The sequence below is a fragment of the Hyposmocoma kahamanoa genome, unplaced genomic scaffold (assembly GCF_003589595.1).
Source record: "Hyposmocoma kahamanoa isolate Upper Pololo Valley unplaced genomic scaffold, ASM358959v1 180, whole genome shotgun sequence".
Taxonomy (NCBI): domain Eukaryota; kingdom Metazoa; phylum Arthropoda; class Insecta; order Lepidoptera; family Cosmopterigidae; genus Hyposmocoma; species Hyposmocoma kahamanoa.
The window spans coordinates 3,173,294-3,191,714 of NW_020653711.1; the positions used below are offsets into that span (position 1 = coordinate 3,173,294).

Here is an 18,421-nt window from a genome sequence, read left to right on the forward strand (position 1 = left end):
ACAACCGGGCTAGAGACGCAACCGAAAATCCAGGCTCTATAATTATGTTCAGCTACCACCCGATCTACCGGCAAGCCAATTTAAATTTACTGCGAACGCCGCACGTGTCCCACAAAATGAAATCCCACTACCGCACAGAAACACGCACGAAAAAAAATTGAGAAAAATACATCGAAGGCGCCACCCCTTCAACGCTAGTGGCTGCTTACTTGAACCACGCCTGTTTCCGAACGCTACTATTTCTTTCTCTTTTCCACTTCCAGGTGTCCTGTCCACCCGTCTCGTTTCCTCAAGCGCCGTGGTTGTAGAGCTATAGCTTTTTGGTCAGTACGCGTTTGGTTGTCGCGCGCGATAGAGCGTCGTTGTCTACGCCGCGCGAAGTTGTCGCGGTGTGTCAAGTGTAGTGCCGTGTAAGAGGTGCCGAAGTGGCGGGTTTCCTTGCCGCAGGACGGGGGGCTCATGCCCCCTTCCACCAGCACCACATTGGTAAAAGTTAGTGTCCTGTGACCCCGTAAAAAAACTATTTGTTTGCTTGGGTGGACCTGTGAATGTGTTTTACAATGCCGACTTATGGAGGTTGTTTATGTTCATTTTTGTTTTTTTTACTACTTTATTACATTGTATCTGTTTGTGTTATTGAATAAAATGTTTATACATATGCTTACCTATATAATTATAATACACTCATAATATATATGTATTCCCTCTGTCTCTTTCCATATGGCTGTGTTAATCAAGATATGAATATTTTTTACTTAACATTTATATAAATAATACGAACAATACGCACTTGTAAAAGAGGTGTAAATAACATAGATAACTGAAAAAAAGGCAGTACAATTTTGTTTTTCTAACTCTGATACGCATTGATATCCATGACTCTACATTTCCGGTATAAAAACTACGAAATAAACAATTTAGAAGTAGGTAATGTAAATTCTAAAAAACAATATTTATAAAACATTGTTTATGCGATTGAGCATAGGTGTAGACCGAAACTTAGATACAGGCCTAAATTTAGCGTGACTCCAGACAGAAAACGCATTACGACCTTAAAAGTACGAGAATAAAAAAATAAAAAACTTCAGAGCTTAAGAATATTCTTACCATATAATTTTATGTTATTTTGATCCATGATCGACAGTAGAAGAAGTAGGTTTGGAACATTAGAAGTAAAAAACCTACCTTTGGAAAAAACAAACATTTTTTGTTTTTAAATCCTATAGATACCGTTTTCAGGATGATGTCATAAAAGTCAGAAACGTCGAAACTACACGGATTGTTATTGATAATTATTGTAGTATTGTTAATATTGCAGATGTTCAATTGATTCATATATAAGATCTACAGGTTATTGCAATTAATTCAATTGTATACATTGTGCCTGTCTCTCAGACTATAGTAACACAAAGCAGTAGTTTTAACATTTTCAAATTACTATCAAGTTGTATAGTTTCGTTCTGCATACTATAAAACCTTTTATTATGAAATATTCAACGCTCACTAAACTTTTCTTAATTAATTACACGGTTTTTTTGTGTAACCATATTTTTTTTACTGTCCCTTGTTTAACTATAATTAGTATTTGTATTTTTATTACTAACTACAGTGTTGACTGTCGAAAGGAAAAAGAGGCTAAGTGAATTTTTTATTTGTTCAGATTGGCCGTTTTGACAGATTTAACGTTTTGATTTTGCAATTCAGGAATAAAATCATTGAATCCGGTTAGCCAAAATTGAGTCTGATGGTTTTGAAATAAGTGTTATAAAGCTACGAAAGGCCAGATGAAGAGTATCTTTAACCAACGAACGTATACGAAAGAATTAATGTATGTTAATGAGCCAAAAAAGGTGTGTCAGGATTGTAATGGAAGGCTGTCGTCTCTGGCTACCCCAGTGGAAAAAGGGTGTGAAATGTATCTATGTATTATAAATTAAAAAATATGTTAATTTCGGGTACATGTAAAACTCATTTTCCACATAGATGTCGCTTAGCCTTTTTTACCCTTCAACGGGCGAAGTAATGGTAGATTATTAGCACATTTTTCGTTTATAAAATTATAAATGCAATTTACTTTGTTTCAACGTTTTTACTCGATTTTATCCGATAAATATCCATATAACATGGGTTTTCTTAATTATATTGGTAGATAACAAAATTTTTATAGCAATGTTTTTTATTACCATGATAATTGTTGTAATGCTGAATCGAATCTTCTCAGGAATATTATCCTAAGCTATAGAAACGTTTAAAAATTTCTATATAGGAATATATTTTTACCTGGCCTAAAATATAACTGCCGTATTGTGACACTTCACAATCACAAACAGTTACAATTATAAATGAACTAAGGTCTCATGTCATAAGGATTTATCTTTCAGCACATGAGGATTGCGAATACGTAGCCCTCGCTGCTATTCTGCCATAGGCTGTCATGGAAAGAAACGCTACCAACGAAGTCAATACATTTTAGGTTTTCTGATTACAAATCCTTATTTTATTACTGATACAGGCTAAATTAATATGAAACCGTGTTAGCAGAATCGTGTAAGCAAATGCGAAGAACCCGAGTCTTTGTGTTAGCACAAAACACTGAAGATAAAGTGTATTGTCGCAATACGGCAGATAGATATGTTAATAAAAATCATATGCCACAGTAGACCATTGTAAAGAAAATAACGGGTTGGCTGAAAAGTCCTTACAATTTTTACCATTGGATAATTTTAAACAAAAAAATATTTTTTTTTTTCTTTTAATAAGTTGTCTAGGTAATTTTAAAAATATTTTTGCGCGAATTTAAAGAAAAAGCGGGAAAGTTTTAAGTTGTATATAATGAAAAACGCCCAAAACTGGTGAACTGTAAGGTGTCGTATGTTATCAATATAACACCAAACCACGCACATCTTTACAAAGCTGTCAAAAACTATTGCTGTTATGTGGAGATAATGTTACCTCATCCATCGTATTTGCCAGACATATTGTCACTTGTTTCGGTCTTTAGAAAATTCTTTGAATGGACGCGACTTTGATAAAATATAAGAAACCATCAAATACCACAAGGATAATTTGAAATTTGCCCGCAAATATATATACGCAAAATGGCAATAGATTGCAAATCAACATTGCCAAAAGGTATATATTTTATTATTTAAAAAGTTTGATATTAATCTTTTTAAATGTTTTTCATTTATTTCTTGATACCGCACGGACTATTCGCTAACTGTTCCAATATTACTAGAATCTTTCCTAAAATCTTTCGTATAGTATAGTAACGACAGTTACTATAAAGGTAAAAAAATTGAAGTATACTACCATAATAAACAATTTAGTAACTCTCAAAGTATCAACGTAACTTGATACCGTAGCGCGTTTGTAATTTTACTAATAACACTATGTTCATTTATATTAATTATTAAAATAAATATTACGATAAGATTTACAAAGATAAATAAAAAAATAATTAATTATAACAGGTAGATACACGGCTTTAAAAAACCCGAGTGTTATGGACCATTGTCAAATTGTATTGTTCAATATTCTAACAATACATTTTAAAAAGACTTATCTGTTTTCGAAGAAACGTGCAAAAATATCTTTTATGCGTAAATCCGTCTATACCTGCCATGTTTTTAAGGATTATTTCAGAGTAGTTCAGAGTAGGTACTCTGAACTACTTCATAAGTCTTAAGTCATATGAAATTTGGGAAGATTAGCAGGTGTTTTTTTGTGTTTGAAGTTATTTTGGCTCATGCTTATAAACGGCAAACTTGGTGTATAATTTATATAGAAAATTTGGCATGAAGTAAATAAGTGGCAGACACTTACACCAATTGCTTGATCTCATATAGCGCACAGCTCAGGGAAAGTTTGTTTCGTAAACTAATTCTGCCGAGAATTGAACACGGAACCTCGTTATCTATCGCTCGGAGTGCTAACCGCTGGCCCAATGAGGTCGCCAAAGTGATAAAAAGGTTTTCTAAGTAAAAAATAATAGAAAGTACACTAAAATCTTTCATCTGTAGTTTATTATTATGCCAGCTCTCTTGACTACAGAATAATTTATTATAATACAGGAGTAACCACAGCCGTGGCTGCCTAATGGTTTGACTCCAACCTCGCACCTTTGAGCTTCTCAGAATTTATGTGCGAAATTTTATTTGACATTTACTTTTCGGTGTTAGGAAAACATCGTGATGGAACCTGCTTATCGAAGAAGGAGAAGAAGAAGAAGTTCACAGCCCTCGGAAAACGTGGGAATCCCCAACCCGCATTGGGCCAACGTGGCGGACTATGGCCAAAACCCTAAAAATAGAATATATATAATTTCATTAAGAAAGACGATATCCATGATATTAACCTTAGATCTAAGTCCAAACTAATGGTACCACGACTTCGTTTAACTAAGGTAAACGATTATTTTATGGGGAAGGAGAATATATTATCCTCATTTCCTAAGTTTAAAACTTACTTACTTAATTGAAAAGTCATATTAATGAAGAGTATGTGTTAGGTAAGGATCTACGGAAAGACAACACGAGTCTAGATTCCACACAATTATGATTCAAAGTGTATTCCATAGCATTTAAGTTTATTTGAAAAGAGCAATCCCTAGAGGTTCTTGCTCGTTCTTTGCAGGGAGGTCAGCGTAGTGAACGAGCAGTAGTTTAAAAATGACCTTTTCAAGTGTACAAATTTTACCTATGGAATAAATATTTATTTGACTTTGAATTTGACCTCGCCTATGAGGAGACCCTTGCCCAACAGTGGGACGTATAAATGACTTGATGATGGTATCTCACTAATCTTGTGTATGATAATGTAAGCGTGAATGATTACATTAATTTAATTCAATGTTTCTGTTTTGTTTGGCAGAAAGCAGTAATTGATGTGAAAAAAAACGAAAATTGTAAATAAGTCAATAGTTGACAAGGTGATAAAAAGTGTGAACAATGTCAGTCCATCTGTTGACTGCGGCTGGGTAATATACATCTTCGGCACATTGTCTATTACTAATGTCATTACCAAGTGGAAGACAGGCGCGATGGTTTGGAAAAATCTCCGGAAAAATAGTTTCATTTCCTATGTAGAAAAACTAATTTTTCTATATTGTCTCGGGCGATTTCCAGAACACAAGTGCTTTAGTTAACATATTAGATGTTGTTTAATGTTTATTTATTTGTTATTTGTTCCGCTCTTACGTCGTGTCCAACCAAAACACTGTGAGAGCTTATACACACGACCAGTAAAGTTTTGCATACGTTTTATTGAGCCTCTTCTTGAAACGCGTGTCAGCGCGTAAAAAATACGCCGTGTGCTCAGTACACTAATTTGTAATTACATTACTATAAGTATATTTCGGCTGTTATTAAGGGAAATATTTGTCCAAGAAAGTACTGCCACATTACCTATTTCTGCTGCCAAGCTGCGTTCCGTATTTGAAGGCTAAAGGTGCTCTTGAAATTTCAGGCACATTGGACTTGTGAACTTATGTCTCAGAGTAACGGGCAGTGTCCCTCAGATCTATGTGATTTAAAACACTAAATGTCACTGCAACTGGCATGAACAGGCGTGTCGTTTACCACCAGGCGCAATTGTTCGTCGCGTGACTTCATATAATACAAATTAAAAAATAACAGACCATAGAGCTAGATTGCCCCTGTACCAGTCTTCAAATATTATCAATTCGTATTCTTGATATACTGAAGTAACAACACACATGAATAAAAAAAGACATGCATATACCTACATCGAAAGTGCTTTTATCACTGAAAATCCTAAAAATAAACCGAACTACACGTAAAAAAATTTCTTTCTAATAGAAACAGGTTATTTTACAACGTAAAATTACAATCTTTATTTCGTTCAAAAATTACAATTTACCGAAAAATCCGAAATCCTTTTTCGCAGCTTTTTCTCAAAAAGCTACTTTTGGTATTACCGTGTTTAGTTGTGACATAGTAATTTTATTATATGAACGTAAAGCTTTTTCTGACCTTATGGTGGCTCTCTTAGATAACAAAGAGAAAAAGAAAGAAATGACTTTATTTAGTATCTAAATTTTGTTTTTACAGTCCTTCATTAGTTATTTATCACCTATAAAAGTTATAGAATCTTTACTCCGGATTTACATGAGTACATAAGTTTGTATTTTCAAGGTCTCTGTACGAGAATAGCAGTATCGTGCGCTTAATGTCGCTCTCGCGTAAGTCGCGCCCTGTCGTGCTAGGCTTACAGGTGATATAACATAGTGGATGTATATTATGAATGCTGAAGAATCTTTATTTTCTCACGTTTAGCACCTTATGTGCCAATTTTAAAAGTTACTTAGGTTATACTTTTTTATATCTAAGGGCGCGTTCAAATTAGCCACTGTTAGCCTGCGCTGCAGTTGCAGCGCTTCTAGAAATTGTATGAAAAGTGACAATCGCGCGGGCGTCGCGCGGCCGCCGCGGGGCTGCAGCGCGGCTAATAGCGGCTAATTTGACGGCGCCTTCAACGCGTCTGTAGCACATCAGTAATTTTTAGTTTATTGCGATTATAAAAGTGCACAAGCAATTTTAGGTTAGGTTAGGTTATAAATACAATATAATGAAGAAATTTATATACAGTTGAGAATACAATCAATAAGCCGTGAGTTTTGAGCATTAAAAAAAATGTATTTACAAAACGTCTTTTATAATAATAACTCATGCACGTCCCTATAAAGAACAAAAAGTGAAAGATAGTATTAGTTACTTGTTTACAAGCCTTGGGCGTTTCGCATTCTGTACGTGTGTTAGTTCACTCGGATCTTTAGTGGTAAATAAAAATTAGTTCAGTGGTTTGTACGTAATTGGAAAACAAACATAATACGTTTCAAAATGTATTTTCTAGTGTTAAAGCAATTTTAAAATATAATTATGGGAGAAATATTTAATGACAACATAATGTTATTGTGGTTTTGCAGCGATACAAAAATACAATGTTATATAATGCTATTAAACGATCTACCATAGAGCAGTTGTAGTGAAATTTTTCGTCTTTCGGGACAGGCCATGGCGTTTAAACCATACTGCCAGATTTATTTTTTTATGTACGAAGTAACAGGAAGGACAAATGTAGTAAGTAAGTGACACGGCTGTCCATAGCAGTTACAGTGCCACTTAGAGCTTTAAATCGCAAAGATCTGAGGGGCACATCTCGGCGCCAGTCATCCTGAGACATAAGTTGACAAGTCCCATGTGCCTGCGCCCTTTTCACCAGCGCCCTTACCCTTCAAAACCGGAACGTAGCAATGCTCACATTACCGCTTCGCGGCAGTAATAGGTAAGGTGGCAGTACATTCCTGGATAAACACTTTCACAAGGAGCCCTACTGCTACTACTGCTACATATCTTAGATTTTATCGACCATAATATGGCAGCGGAGAAGTGCTAATGTTTCAGAACCATTAAGTATTGCATTGTTATCACTAAGTGGCGTGAAGATGTCAAAATGTGGAAATACTATTGGTTGCTGAAACACAGCTATTGTCCTTGCTATTTTGGTACCAGCATTCTGTGTAGTGAACTTTCTATTATAAATGATTACGAATGAATCAATGAATGATATAAAAGAATGAAATACTGTACATAATTGTGGATTCTGAAGTAATAGCTTATTAAACAAGTTGCAAAATGTGACCAGGAAACGAATATAGATTCACTAAAGACGTCATAAAAAGGCGCCAAAATAGTACAGATAAATTTTGAATTTGAATAGAGAGAATATAAAAAGATTTGTAGCGACTGTTGCAGTTTGCTACAACTTTGTCTCAAACGTTCTCTCCGTCATTCAAACGAAAATGTTCACAATGGCTATTTGAGAAGCAAATCCGGGACGTAGATTTCTTAATTTTTTTTTGTAATGTTCTACATAGTTTTGGTTTTTATTCTTTTTAATGTGATGTATGTGTGTGTTGTTGTCGATTTATTTTATTTGTTTACACAATTACGGATTTTGGCTGAATGTTAGCAAAGTCCGTGTCCATAGTACCAAATATTTGACCTAGTTTCTTAAATTCTTTTTTTTTATTGTATTGCGTATTAATTGTGTTATTTTTTAGAGCACAAATAAGTTTTTCCCCGAAAAGCAATATATTATAATTTAGTGATATTTCTTTATATTTTTCCAATTTCCTACATAGAATAGATGTCAACGAGTTATCGTTTCTGTTGCGTGTCTCATTGTTTTTTTACATTTTTGCCAATTTTTCAATATTATATTTACCTTGGTCAGGGATAGCACAATTTTATTTTCATGGGTGATGTAGTTAGCTGCTGTATAATTATGCATGGTAGACAAGCTGGCTGTAGGGCCACAGCAACCATACAGGGTACGAAAAATAAAAAATTGATTTCATTCTTTAATAAATTGTGAAATCCAAAATGGCCTCCAAACGACATAATAATTTGTGTTAAATTGTTTATTTTTAAACGGACTATATTTAGCACTATATTATATACAAACGGTATTACGTAAAATATGTATATTTTTCTCTCTATAGCACAATATGAGTTAAATAAACCTTAGAAAAAAAGTTCAGAAAATTTTACACCGCCACCCGCCGTCGGCGTTCACAAACGACAGCAATAAATGAATGATACGACTATTTTATTAAAACAAGTACATAATAAGTAATATAACAATGAACTTGGGTGTAACTTGAATGTTGTTTGCACACAATGCAACAATTTACATCCAATCGAATTATTTTCACTGCACCAAAACGGATTTTCGAATTTAGTTGTTTGAACTTTAATTTGGTTGTTTAACTTTGAGAATTGTTCTCTATTGATTTAAGTATATATAGTACAATTAAAGCATTTCTCAAGTACAAGGAAAGAAGAAAACTACCTTTCTAAATCAAAATTCAATTGTTATCTATTTATAGCAATTACTTGCTTGGCGGCAGAACATGTAACAATTGAATCGTGACCATATTACTGCGTTCCAATTTTAAAGGGTGCTAGTGAAATTACAGGCACATGAGACTTGGTATATCTCAGGGTGACGGGCGCAGTGGCAGTATGCCTCAAATCTTTGTGATTTAAGGCCCTGAGTGGCACTGCAACAGCTATGAACAAGCGTGTCTCATAACAAAAGGGCAGTCCTGTCACTTGGTATCATAAAAAATTGTTTAGAAGCTTTATTATTTATCGATGGTAACAGATAGATGGACTTCTAAATGTTTCTAACTCAGATCAACACTGATGAAAGAATTTTTATTCGTCATAAATGGACAGGCTAATGTCCAAAGTCATATTGCCTTATTTAAGTGCATAAATATAAATTTACGATTCTCAGAATCATCAGTTTTGAATTTAACAGAGATACCACTGTCAGCTTATTATCAAAATGTCCACAGACTAAACAGCGTGACAGCGGTAAATTTCAACCAAGAAATCACACGCATTGATGCATATCCATAACCGCAGTGACTCTCAGAACGCACCGATACGGAATGGCGCGCGACCAATCGGACATTTTGAATATGGAACATTAAACAGTCGACCTTCATAAATTCGGTTAATAAACGTCAAGAAAGCCAGAAAGACGACGATGAAAAAGTGCATTCGGTTTTTGAATCGTATTTTTTTTTTAGTTTAATGTGTTATGACGTGCTGTGCTTTCAAGGGGGTGTCTTGGACCCCCCTTTGTGTCAATGTAGTCACTTCTCCTACTTGAGTTTTGTTTATGTTAGAACACAATTTATTGTTAAATCTAAATTTAAATCTTAGGCCCCTCCTAAAAGGAACCTTTGTTACAATATTTGTACTTGGTTGGTAATCACAATGAAGCTGTAGTCTAGGCTTAGGAAGGTGTTCCCAACAACATGCACTGGGAATATACAGAGTCAATAGACGTAGTAACCGTGAACATACGGAAGCAGCTACAGTAAAAATGTTTCCTCTGTTTCCAACCTTGGATCACTAGAAGTGTATTCAATAACTCTAAAAAAATCACGTGAATAAATACATATCTGCTAAAGCGCAGTAAGCAACAAAAGGGCATACCCGAATTCAACGAATACAAATAATGTTTTCTACGTTTACTATGAATTTCATTATTGTATGTAACGTTTAGTGAGTCCTAAAACTGGACAAATTAGATTTTAAATTTGACATATTAGAGTTCATATTTGTTTACGGCTCAAAAATACTTATCAGTATAAATATGTATCCCTACAATGATCAGGGATTTTTGGTTTTGAACATTCATAGGTACATAAATATCAAATATGTTCCACCGTAATGTAAAGGTGCATTTATGAATATTTCTGGTACATATGCCAATAAAAGTTTATTCAGCGCGGACTCGTAAGTTTATCGGTCGTAAAACCAAATCCTATTATGGCTTAGTGCGGCTACTGATTTTATGGCGAAATCAACTGTTCTTGTACAATGCGCAAACTAGAGTTGTTTAGGAATTGCTCTTATAAGTACTTATGACAAAATCGATAAGTTCACTGTATGGTAGATGTCTGCTTGGTATAGGTGCAAAGTCCCATAATCTATGAATATGGGTTAAATGAGTGGGCAAGACCAATCAAGAGAACTTTCAGAGTTTCTTACAATGTTTGTCATAATACATACAAAACAAGGAAAAACCGATATCATGGAATGATAAATATGTTACTAAAGGACACCAAAAACGAGTATTATTTTATTTATTTGGAATGTGTAACAAATTGAAAAAAAAAAATATTATAAATCAAAATAAAAAAATATGTAGCGGCCTTGGATTATAAAAGAGAGTTTGCATAGATAATTAAGTTGCGCATACCTGGGTCTCGTAATAGTTATAAACATTTTTCGACATGGAAGTATCATCACGATGGTATTCTTAACCTTAAAATATAATTATGACAATTAATGATGATTTTAGAGCAGAATGGGACTTTTATTTTTTAAATTTAAATCAAGATTACATTATCGATACTCTAATGCCTACTGGTAACAAAACAGTGGTACACTTTCCTAGAGTTGAAACGTTTTGTGTATATTTGTACTGTTTCACCTTGGGATACATTAATCTAAGCATTGAAACTTATTGTTGAAATTTGACCTCAGTGAACAAAAATTGAAAACATTTAGTGTTCGTAGTCCTGTTTTTTCACTAATTATGTTCTTGAAATATTAAAAAATAAACTTTAACAGAATTACGGTTTTTGTTTATCATTTTTTGTTTGTATTATTAAGTGTGCGTAATCAATAGACTCAGAAATGTAAACTTATTTGCTCAGCCGTGTTTCCTAATTACCTTATGTACGTCTAACAATTACTTTTTGCTATTTCATCTCACTTGTGTAATATAAATAGGATAGTGTGAATGTTTGTATGTGTGGATGTTAGTTACTCAGTTGTACGTAGTTAATAGATTTTTAGACGAAATCAGGTTAGTAAAATATCGCAAAGAGACTAGCGTGCTAAATTCGATTATGTGGTGACTATGGTCCAATAGCCTGTTCGTAGAGGAGACAGTATAATATAGTAGCAGTATAGCTCCTTGTGAAAGAGTTCATCCAGGGTAGTACTGCCACCTTACCTATTTCTGCCGCCAAGCAGTATTGTGAGCATACTGTGTTCCGGTTTTGAAGGGTAAGGGCTGGTGAAATTACAGGCACATGGGACTTGTCAATTTATGTCTCAGAGTGACGGGCGCAGTGGCAGTGCCCCTCAGATCTTTGCGATTTAAAGCTCTGAATGGCACTGCAACTGTTATGGATAGGCATGTAGCTTATCATCAGATACACGACTTGTTCGTCCCGTCACTTAATTTTTTTTTTTCAATACTCTCATTATCTGTGGTATATACTATGAGCAACATCGACACGTTACCACCTTAAGGATCCTGTTTGTGTACAGGTACCGGTAGTGAATAGCGAATGTCATATAAAGGCTTGATCATATTTTTATTTAAACAAAAGTTTTTCACAAAAAAAGGCCAAGGCAAGTGACGGCGCTAGCTATAATTTTTAGCATCAAATTTGTTGATATTTGCTCAACTTGGTAATGATTATGAAAATCTTTATGTTTTGTGACTTAGCTATGTGCCTTAAATATATACGAATTATACCGGTATTTCTTTTTATAGATTTGATTTTACGGTTTTGTTGTTACAATGTGAAAAACTGATATTGATCACCCATTTTTAACTTTGACTATGCCTTACCAAATGTTCTTATGCATTTATTCTATTATAACGCGTGTTAAAAAGTATGATGAAGTGCCTTAACGGTATTTAAAGACAGAGTTCCAAAATAAGAACGTTAATTCAAATTCAAATCATCTTGAGAACGAAATATTTATAAAATATCGTGTTTGCATCGTTTGTGTGTGGCCAGCAGTAACAGTATTTAGAGCTAGTGTTCATGAATTGTATCACAGTTCAGAACAAAATGATATTAATTCTTAACTGCCTACGTGGCCGAACGGTTACCTTGACGGACTTCCACGCAGAGGTTGTGTATCCAACATTTATTTCTCTTGTGAGTTTGTGTGTAATTTGTGGTTATCTATGTGTATGTCCATGACACCCGCGACACAGGGTTTCTCTAGTGCGGGTCTATGTTGAGCGTGTCATTATTCTCTTCTTCTTTTTCCAGGACGCGGCGAAGCTGGCGGCGCGATGGCGTGCGCCGGCTGCGAGAAGCCGATCCTCGACAAATTCTTGCTGCACGTGTTGGAGCGCGCGTGGCACGCGGCGTGCGTACGCTGCGCCGACTGCCGCGCGCCACTCGCCGACAAGTGCTACTCTAGGGACAATAAGCTGTTTTGTAGGAATGATTTCTTCAGGTCAGTCACATTAATTGGGTTAGGTCAGCTTGATAAATCACTCTCTTTTGCAGTTCAGTTAAGCTATATTCAGCTTATGAAACAAGCGCGCGTATTACGCTCCGTGTCGAATATCTCGCGGGGCTTGCTAACACGTGGTATTTTAAACTCCCGACGCAAAACAAGCTGTTTAAAGATCATCAGCTATTTTCTCTGTTAGTAAAGGCATCTCAATCACAAAATGAATATTTATTTTACTTCCACCTATCTGATCAATTAGAAATGTAGTATATATACTATGAAAATCCGATGACATTACAACAGCAACAAGGAAAGTCTACAGAGTACTCAGCTCCCCAACTACTTACAGTGGAAATATCGTGTTTGGGCCTTTTGTTTTTTGTTTGTTTGGACGAGTTGTTAGCTTACAGATACTTTATTGACTTTTTCGAGTACATTGCCTTGTATCGAGAGTTTTTAAAATTTAAATTTAAATTTAAGTTTGTGCGAATGATTTCATAAGGAATGAGTTCATTACTCATGCTTTAAAAATTGCACATGTGTGCTGCGTTGATTACTGCGTGTGCTACTCTAGGGTTCATATGCAATGTTTTGCAAACAATCCTCGTTTATTACGTAATCCTTGTTTTACATCACATCGTCTGTTAATAGATAATTGGATACAGAAATTGTCTAGTACCTGCAATTTCACTAGCACTCTTACCCTACTGCTTGCCGGTAGAAATAGGTAAGGTGGTGGTACTTTGTGAAAGAGGCCGTCCAGGGAACGGACGGACTCTTTCACAAGCAGTTGTATTGCTACTTACGGATTGTCGTTCGTTTTGATTTACACGTGGTCGAATAAAATGCGGTAGAGTAGTCAATGAAATGTAGAAAAATGCCACCTGTCGATCAGTAGTCGACAGCCTAGCCAAGAGCTTTTGATACTTTGATTATAGCAATTTTCTAACCGCATTTGGTGCAATAACACTACGAAGCCAAATGACGTGGCGCCGGCGAAAAAAATGGTGCAGGTATAACAGCGGAAAATACTTCACTTTGGACTTCCGCTGATTTAATGATTTTATTTCGGCACTTTTTGGATTCCTTCTACAAGGAACAATATGTAGGTTTCTTATTTTATGAATTGTACTTTAAGTACAGAATAATAGGTGCATCCCAATGTGGGCAACAACGAGCAGGGCGTCTGGGACCATTTTTAGCGTAAATGGCGTTTAAATCACAGTGTAAAGCGTTGCAGGTGACTATTTACGAAGCTCGCTTTTTTGTTGTTAAAATTGACTATGAAGGCTCTTCAGAAAACTCACTATGAATTTTGATTGTTACTAACCTACAGAACCTTACAAGAAACTAAATGTTTGTAAACATTACATTTTTTTGTAAGTTAATGAGTTTATTCGGTGACATTTTAGCTTCCTAACCCTAAGTGACATCATTTCCGCCGGTTGACACCCCGCCATTATTGTATTAGTTCGAATTGACGTTCCAAGTTCAAATTATTTCAACAATTTGCTTCTTTTTGGCTTGATGCAAATTAAATTGTCTGCATTTTTTGCGATCAACGGAAATTTTAACCACTTAATTGTTTTACCGTAATAGTTAAATGTTAAAAAGAAGAATATAATGATTACATTATGTACTTTTAAACAATTTATTTGCTAAACAGTCTCTTTACATCGTTTAATTTTTTTAATAAACGATTTACAACTTTGAGAATAACCATCAAAAACGAAGAGTCGATATTTTTGGTTCGGAAACCATCGTAAATAAACGTTCATTTCGCTCAATATTTAAGTTTTTTTTAAATTGGCGGCAAAGTTCAAAATATGATGTGGCGTGTTGCCAGCATCGACGGCCAAACCGAGTTTATGTTTTATTCATACAGCCTCCATCGTTTATGCAAATGATAGAGGTAATAATTCAATGTGATGATAAAATGATAAAAAAATGTCGGCGAAGTTGCGTTCGCAGTGTACTTTAGTGATATAGGTTAACTGCGTACTATATAGGTACTACGTTGGATAGATTATCGAAATGGTTTTTGATTAACATAACAAAGCGGCGCTCAATAAAAACTTCCGAACATATTTATGACTACATTTTAAAAAATTACGAACATTTCCTAAATTTACTTAATGACCGAAAGAGCAACGAGTCGTTAAGTTGAGCTCATAGCTACTGTTAATCAATTTTTATATTGTGTTTTTATCTGTGACTTTCATAATAAAATGATATTGATGAAATTGTGTTCTGATGTGTAACAGTTCATGACGTCAAATTCCACGAATGTCTAGTCTTGCAAATTTATTCTCTGAATATCTAGTCGGTGTACGGCCAATTCCCTGAATGTATAGTCGTTGCGCGTCCAATTTCCTGAACGTCTAATAGCTGCACATCCAATTCCCTTAACGTATAGTCGCTGCATGTCCAATTCCCGGGATGTCTAGTCGCAGCACGTCCAATTCCCTTAATGTAAAGTCGCTGCTCGTCCAATTCTTTGAATGTTTAGTCGCTGCTCGTCCAATTCCCTGACCTTTTAGTCGGTGTATGCATACGAGTATATGCGAATGCAAACAAAAATAGAAAAAAGTGCCATGCACACATTTAGGAAAGTAACAGAGTTGCTATCTTCCACTCACATTCTGACAATAGACTGTATGAGACTATTTGAATGAATGAATGAATGATTAAGACCCGAGTGAAAGGCTTCCTATGTTTATGTAAATACTATGAAATATCTACCCATGGACTGAAATAGTGTGGGTGTTGCCCAGCAGTCTGTAGAAGAGTGAGACTTGTTTTGCGGATAATGGCATTGAAATCACCAAGCCGCGCCTTCACGTCGGTTGACACTGGACAAGTAAGGCAGCCACAAGAACAACCTAAACCCATTGTTTTATTGTCCCATAGAACTATAAACTGTTGTGTAGAACGATTGGCAAGCTTTGGGAAGGTGAAATGTTTTAAATCAAACAAAACCGCGATTGTACAGTACATATCACAGTCACAATTATTAATTATATTAGTTTTATTTTCTTTTGCATATTTTGAGTATTACACAGTTCATAACTTCTCTAAAATATAACATGGAATGTGTACGTGTGTAACATGCAAGTAATATGTACTTACAAGTACAGTCCCAAAACCGGATACAATAGTATTATCTCCCGAGTATCTGAAAGAGCATTTCAGCTTTCTCAGGTCTCAGGGTAAACCCTGTCGCTCTCTCGTTAGGTCCCAGTTATCTATTCCTTTTTTCAATTCCGGTTTTTATTCTCACTTCTTCACTGTTCATGCGGTCAGACTTTGGAACGCACTTCCTCTTACTTACTGTTCACGAAAGTACATCGTTAGGTACTTTTGAATTGACAGTTAAGGAGCATTATTTATCCACTGTTCCATCCATTTTATAGGTATATACATTATATATACATTATAGGTATATATATACATATAATGAAATGTGTATTTATCTAGTTTATAACAGTTTAATGTTATTAATATTGTATTATATTATTTTGTTTTTTGTGCACTTGAGCCCGTTATTGTAGTTATTTTGCTCTGTATTTAGGTCTGCAGGAAGAAATTTCTTATACAAATAAGGATAACCTTTTGTTTGTGTTTTCCTTTTATTAAATATAATTTGGGGTCTTTCCTGTGCAATAAATAATAATAAGAAAAAGAAAAATTCTTTCATCCGATTGGAGTCGAACTAGTGTTTGTTGCCTCAACGTGGCTATCGTTCTTACCAACTGCGTTACGGATCGAGCAAGTACAATTTTCTCTATGTGTTTGTTGTGGGTCGTTGTATTGGGTGTAAACGGCTTTTTTGCCGTAGTGTCACGTGTGAGAACTCCTTTGAAATTTTCTTCACTCAGTCATGCACCTTTAAGCGATCAAATAATTTGTAAAATTTTACATGTTTGTCAACCTTTTGGTGGTCTGCAGTCGTGTTTGATACGTTTGCCAAATAATGTACGTGTTTGATGGAAATCTTTGTTATACCAAACTTCAGTTTTCGCCTATGCATTCCATATAACTGCTACATTCCATATAACTGTCTCTGTGGCCGAACGGCTATCACGCTGGACTGCCACGCAGAGGTCCCGGGTTCGATTCCCGGGTCGGGAGAAATATTTGTATGGCCCATGTATGGCCTACGTTTATTTCTCTCATGAGTTTGGGTGTAATTTGTTATTGTCTATGTGCGTGTCCATGGCGCTCGCGACACAGGGTTTCCCTAGTGTGGGGCTATGACTGTGTGTGTTATTATTATGATTATTGTATAGTCTGGTCTGTGCGCAATATTTGTTTTAACAAATTTTCGTGGATATGTTTTTCTCATAATTTCAATCATTCTTTAATTACCAACGTATATTTCTTTTTTTTCCTTAATACATGATAATGCCAGAAACTCTTTATCTATTATTCTTATTCAGTGCACAAATTACAAGAGATATGACTGTTAACTATAGTACGGTACGTACGATTGTATAAAGAGATAACAGAGTTTGAACTACATGCAAGTTTGTCAAACTTGTTTGATGGTTTATTTGATCGTTTGCGACATTGTTTTAAGAAAACGTGAAGTTTGAAGGATAAATTTGACAGAGCTTTACCTTATACTGTAATTATTTTGTCTAGTAAATATATTTTTTAAGCATATTACTTCTGATGTCCAATGTCCTACGTTCCATTTCTATATCGGCCTGATCATCTTGGTCGGATATCGGATTTTAATCGCAGTATAGCTCCTTGTAAAAGAGTTGGCCCAGGGAAGTACTGTCACCTTTTTTCTGCCATCAAGCAGTAATGTGACCATTACTGGGTTCCGGTTTTGACGGATAAGGGTGCTGGTGAAATTGCAGGCACTATGGGACTTGTCGACTTATGTCTCAGAATCACGGGCACAGTGGCAGTGCCCCTCAGTTCTTTGTGATTTAATGCTCTGAGTAACACTGGAACTGCTATGGAGAGGCGTGTCGCTTACCACCAGGCGCATGACTTGTTCGTCTCGTCAAAATTGTATACACGATTTACATTAGCACCATCAAACGTGATTATTAAACAATTTCAAGAACTTTATCAGCGGTTGGAGGCCACGTCCGCACACGTCTTGCCATTGTATAACAGCCAAATTCATATATCTAATACATGACGACCCTAAAGACCTCACAGTTAATTATATAACGTTGACATAGGCAGCCGACAGACTGCAAACAAAACGGAATTTATTACAAGCAACATCAGTATATCGTAGAGTAATAGCAAACACCTGCTCGTAATGGACACGAAGATTTTGAACTTTCGAATTATTTATTTATGGTAAATTTTTATTCTTTGCATACACGTCATCGGTTTTGTTACTAAATATTGATCAGGGGAACAAAATTGTAAACGCCCATTCTGATTGCTAATGCGACCCATTTTTCTTGCCTGACATTGGATTATATTGAAATGAAATTATTTTTATTAATATCAGTGGTCGTAGCTTGGCAGTATATATGTGGTAAACCTCTCCGTGATTTATTAAAGTTGATAAAGCGATGTTGCCATTTTTTAAATTATTTTTTTTATTGCAAATACTGCATCGGTAAGATATCGTA

The 18,421-nt window shown here is 35.3% G+C and overlaps 1 protein-coding gene across 3 annotated transcripts in view; it reads left to right on the plus strand.

Moving 5' to 3' along the window:
• The first annotated feature begins 368 nt into the window (after nt 1-368).
• Nucleotides 369-18,421, plus strand: part of LOC113225990 (LIM/homeobox protein Lhx1) — a 114,469-nt gene continuing 96,416 nt past the window's right edge. For 2 of the 3 annotated variants that reach the window (XM_026458486.1, XM_026458485.1), the window contains exons 1-2: nt 455-576; nt 12,626-12,815. In XM_026458486.1, coding sequence (XP_026314271.1) covers nt 549-576; nt 12,626-12,815 — 218 coding nt within the window. In that variant the 5' untranslated portion in view covers nt 455-548. Of the gene's footprint in view, nt 577-12,625; nt 12,816-18,421 lie in introns of all 3 variants that reach the window. The other variant, XM_026458487.1, reaches the window with a different exon arrangement.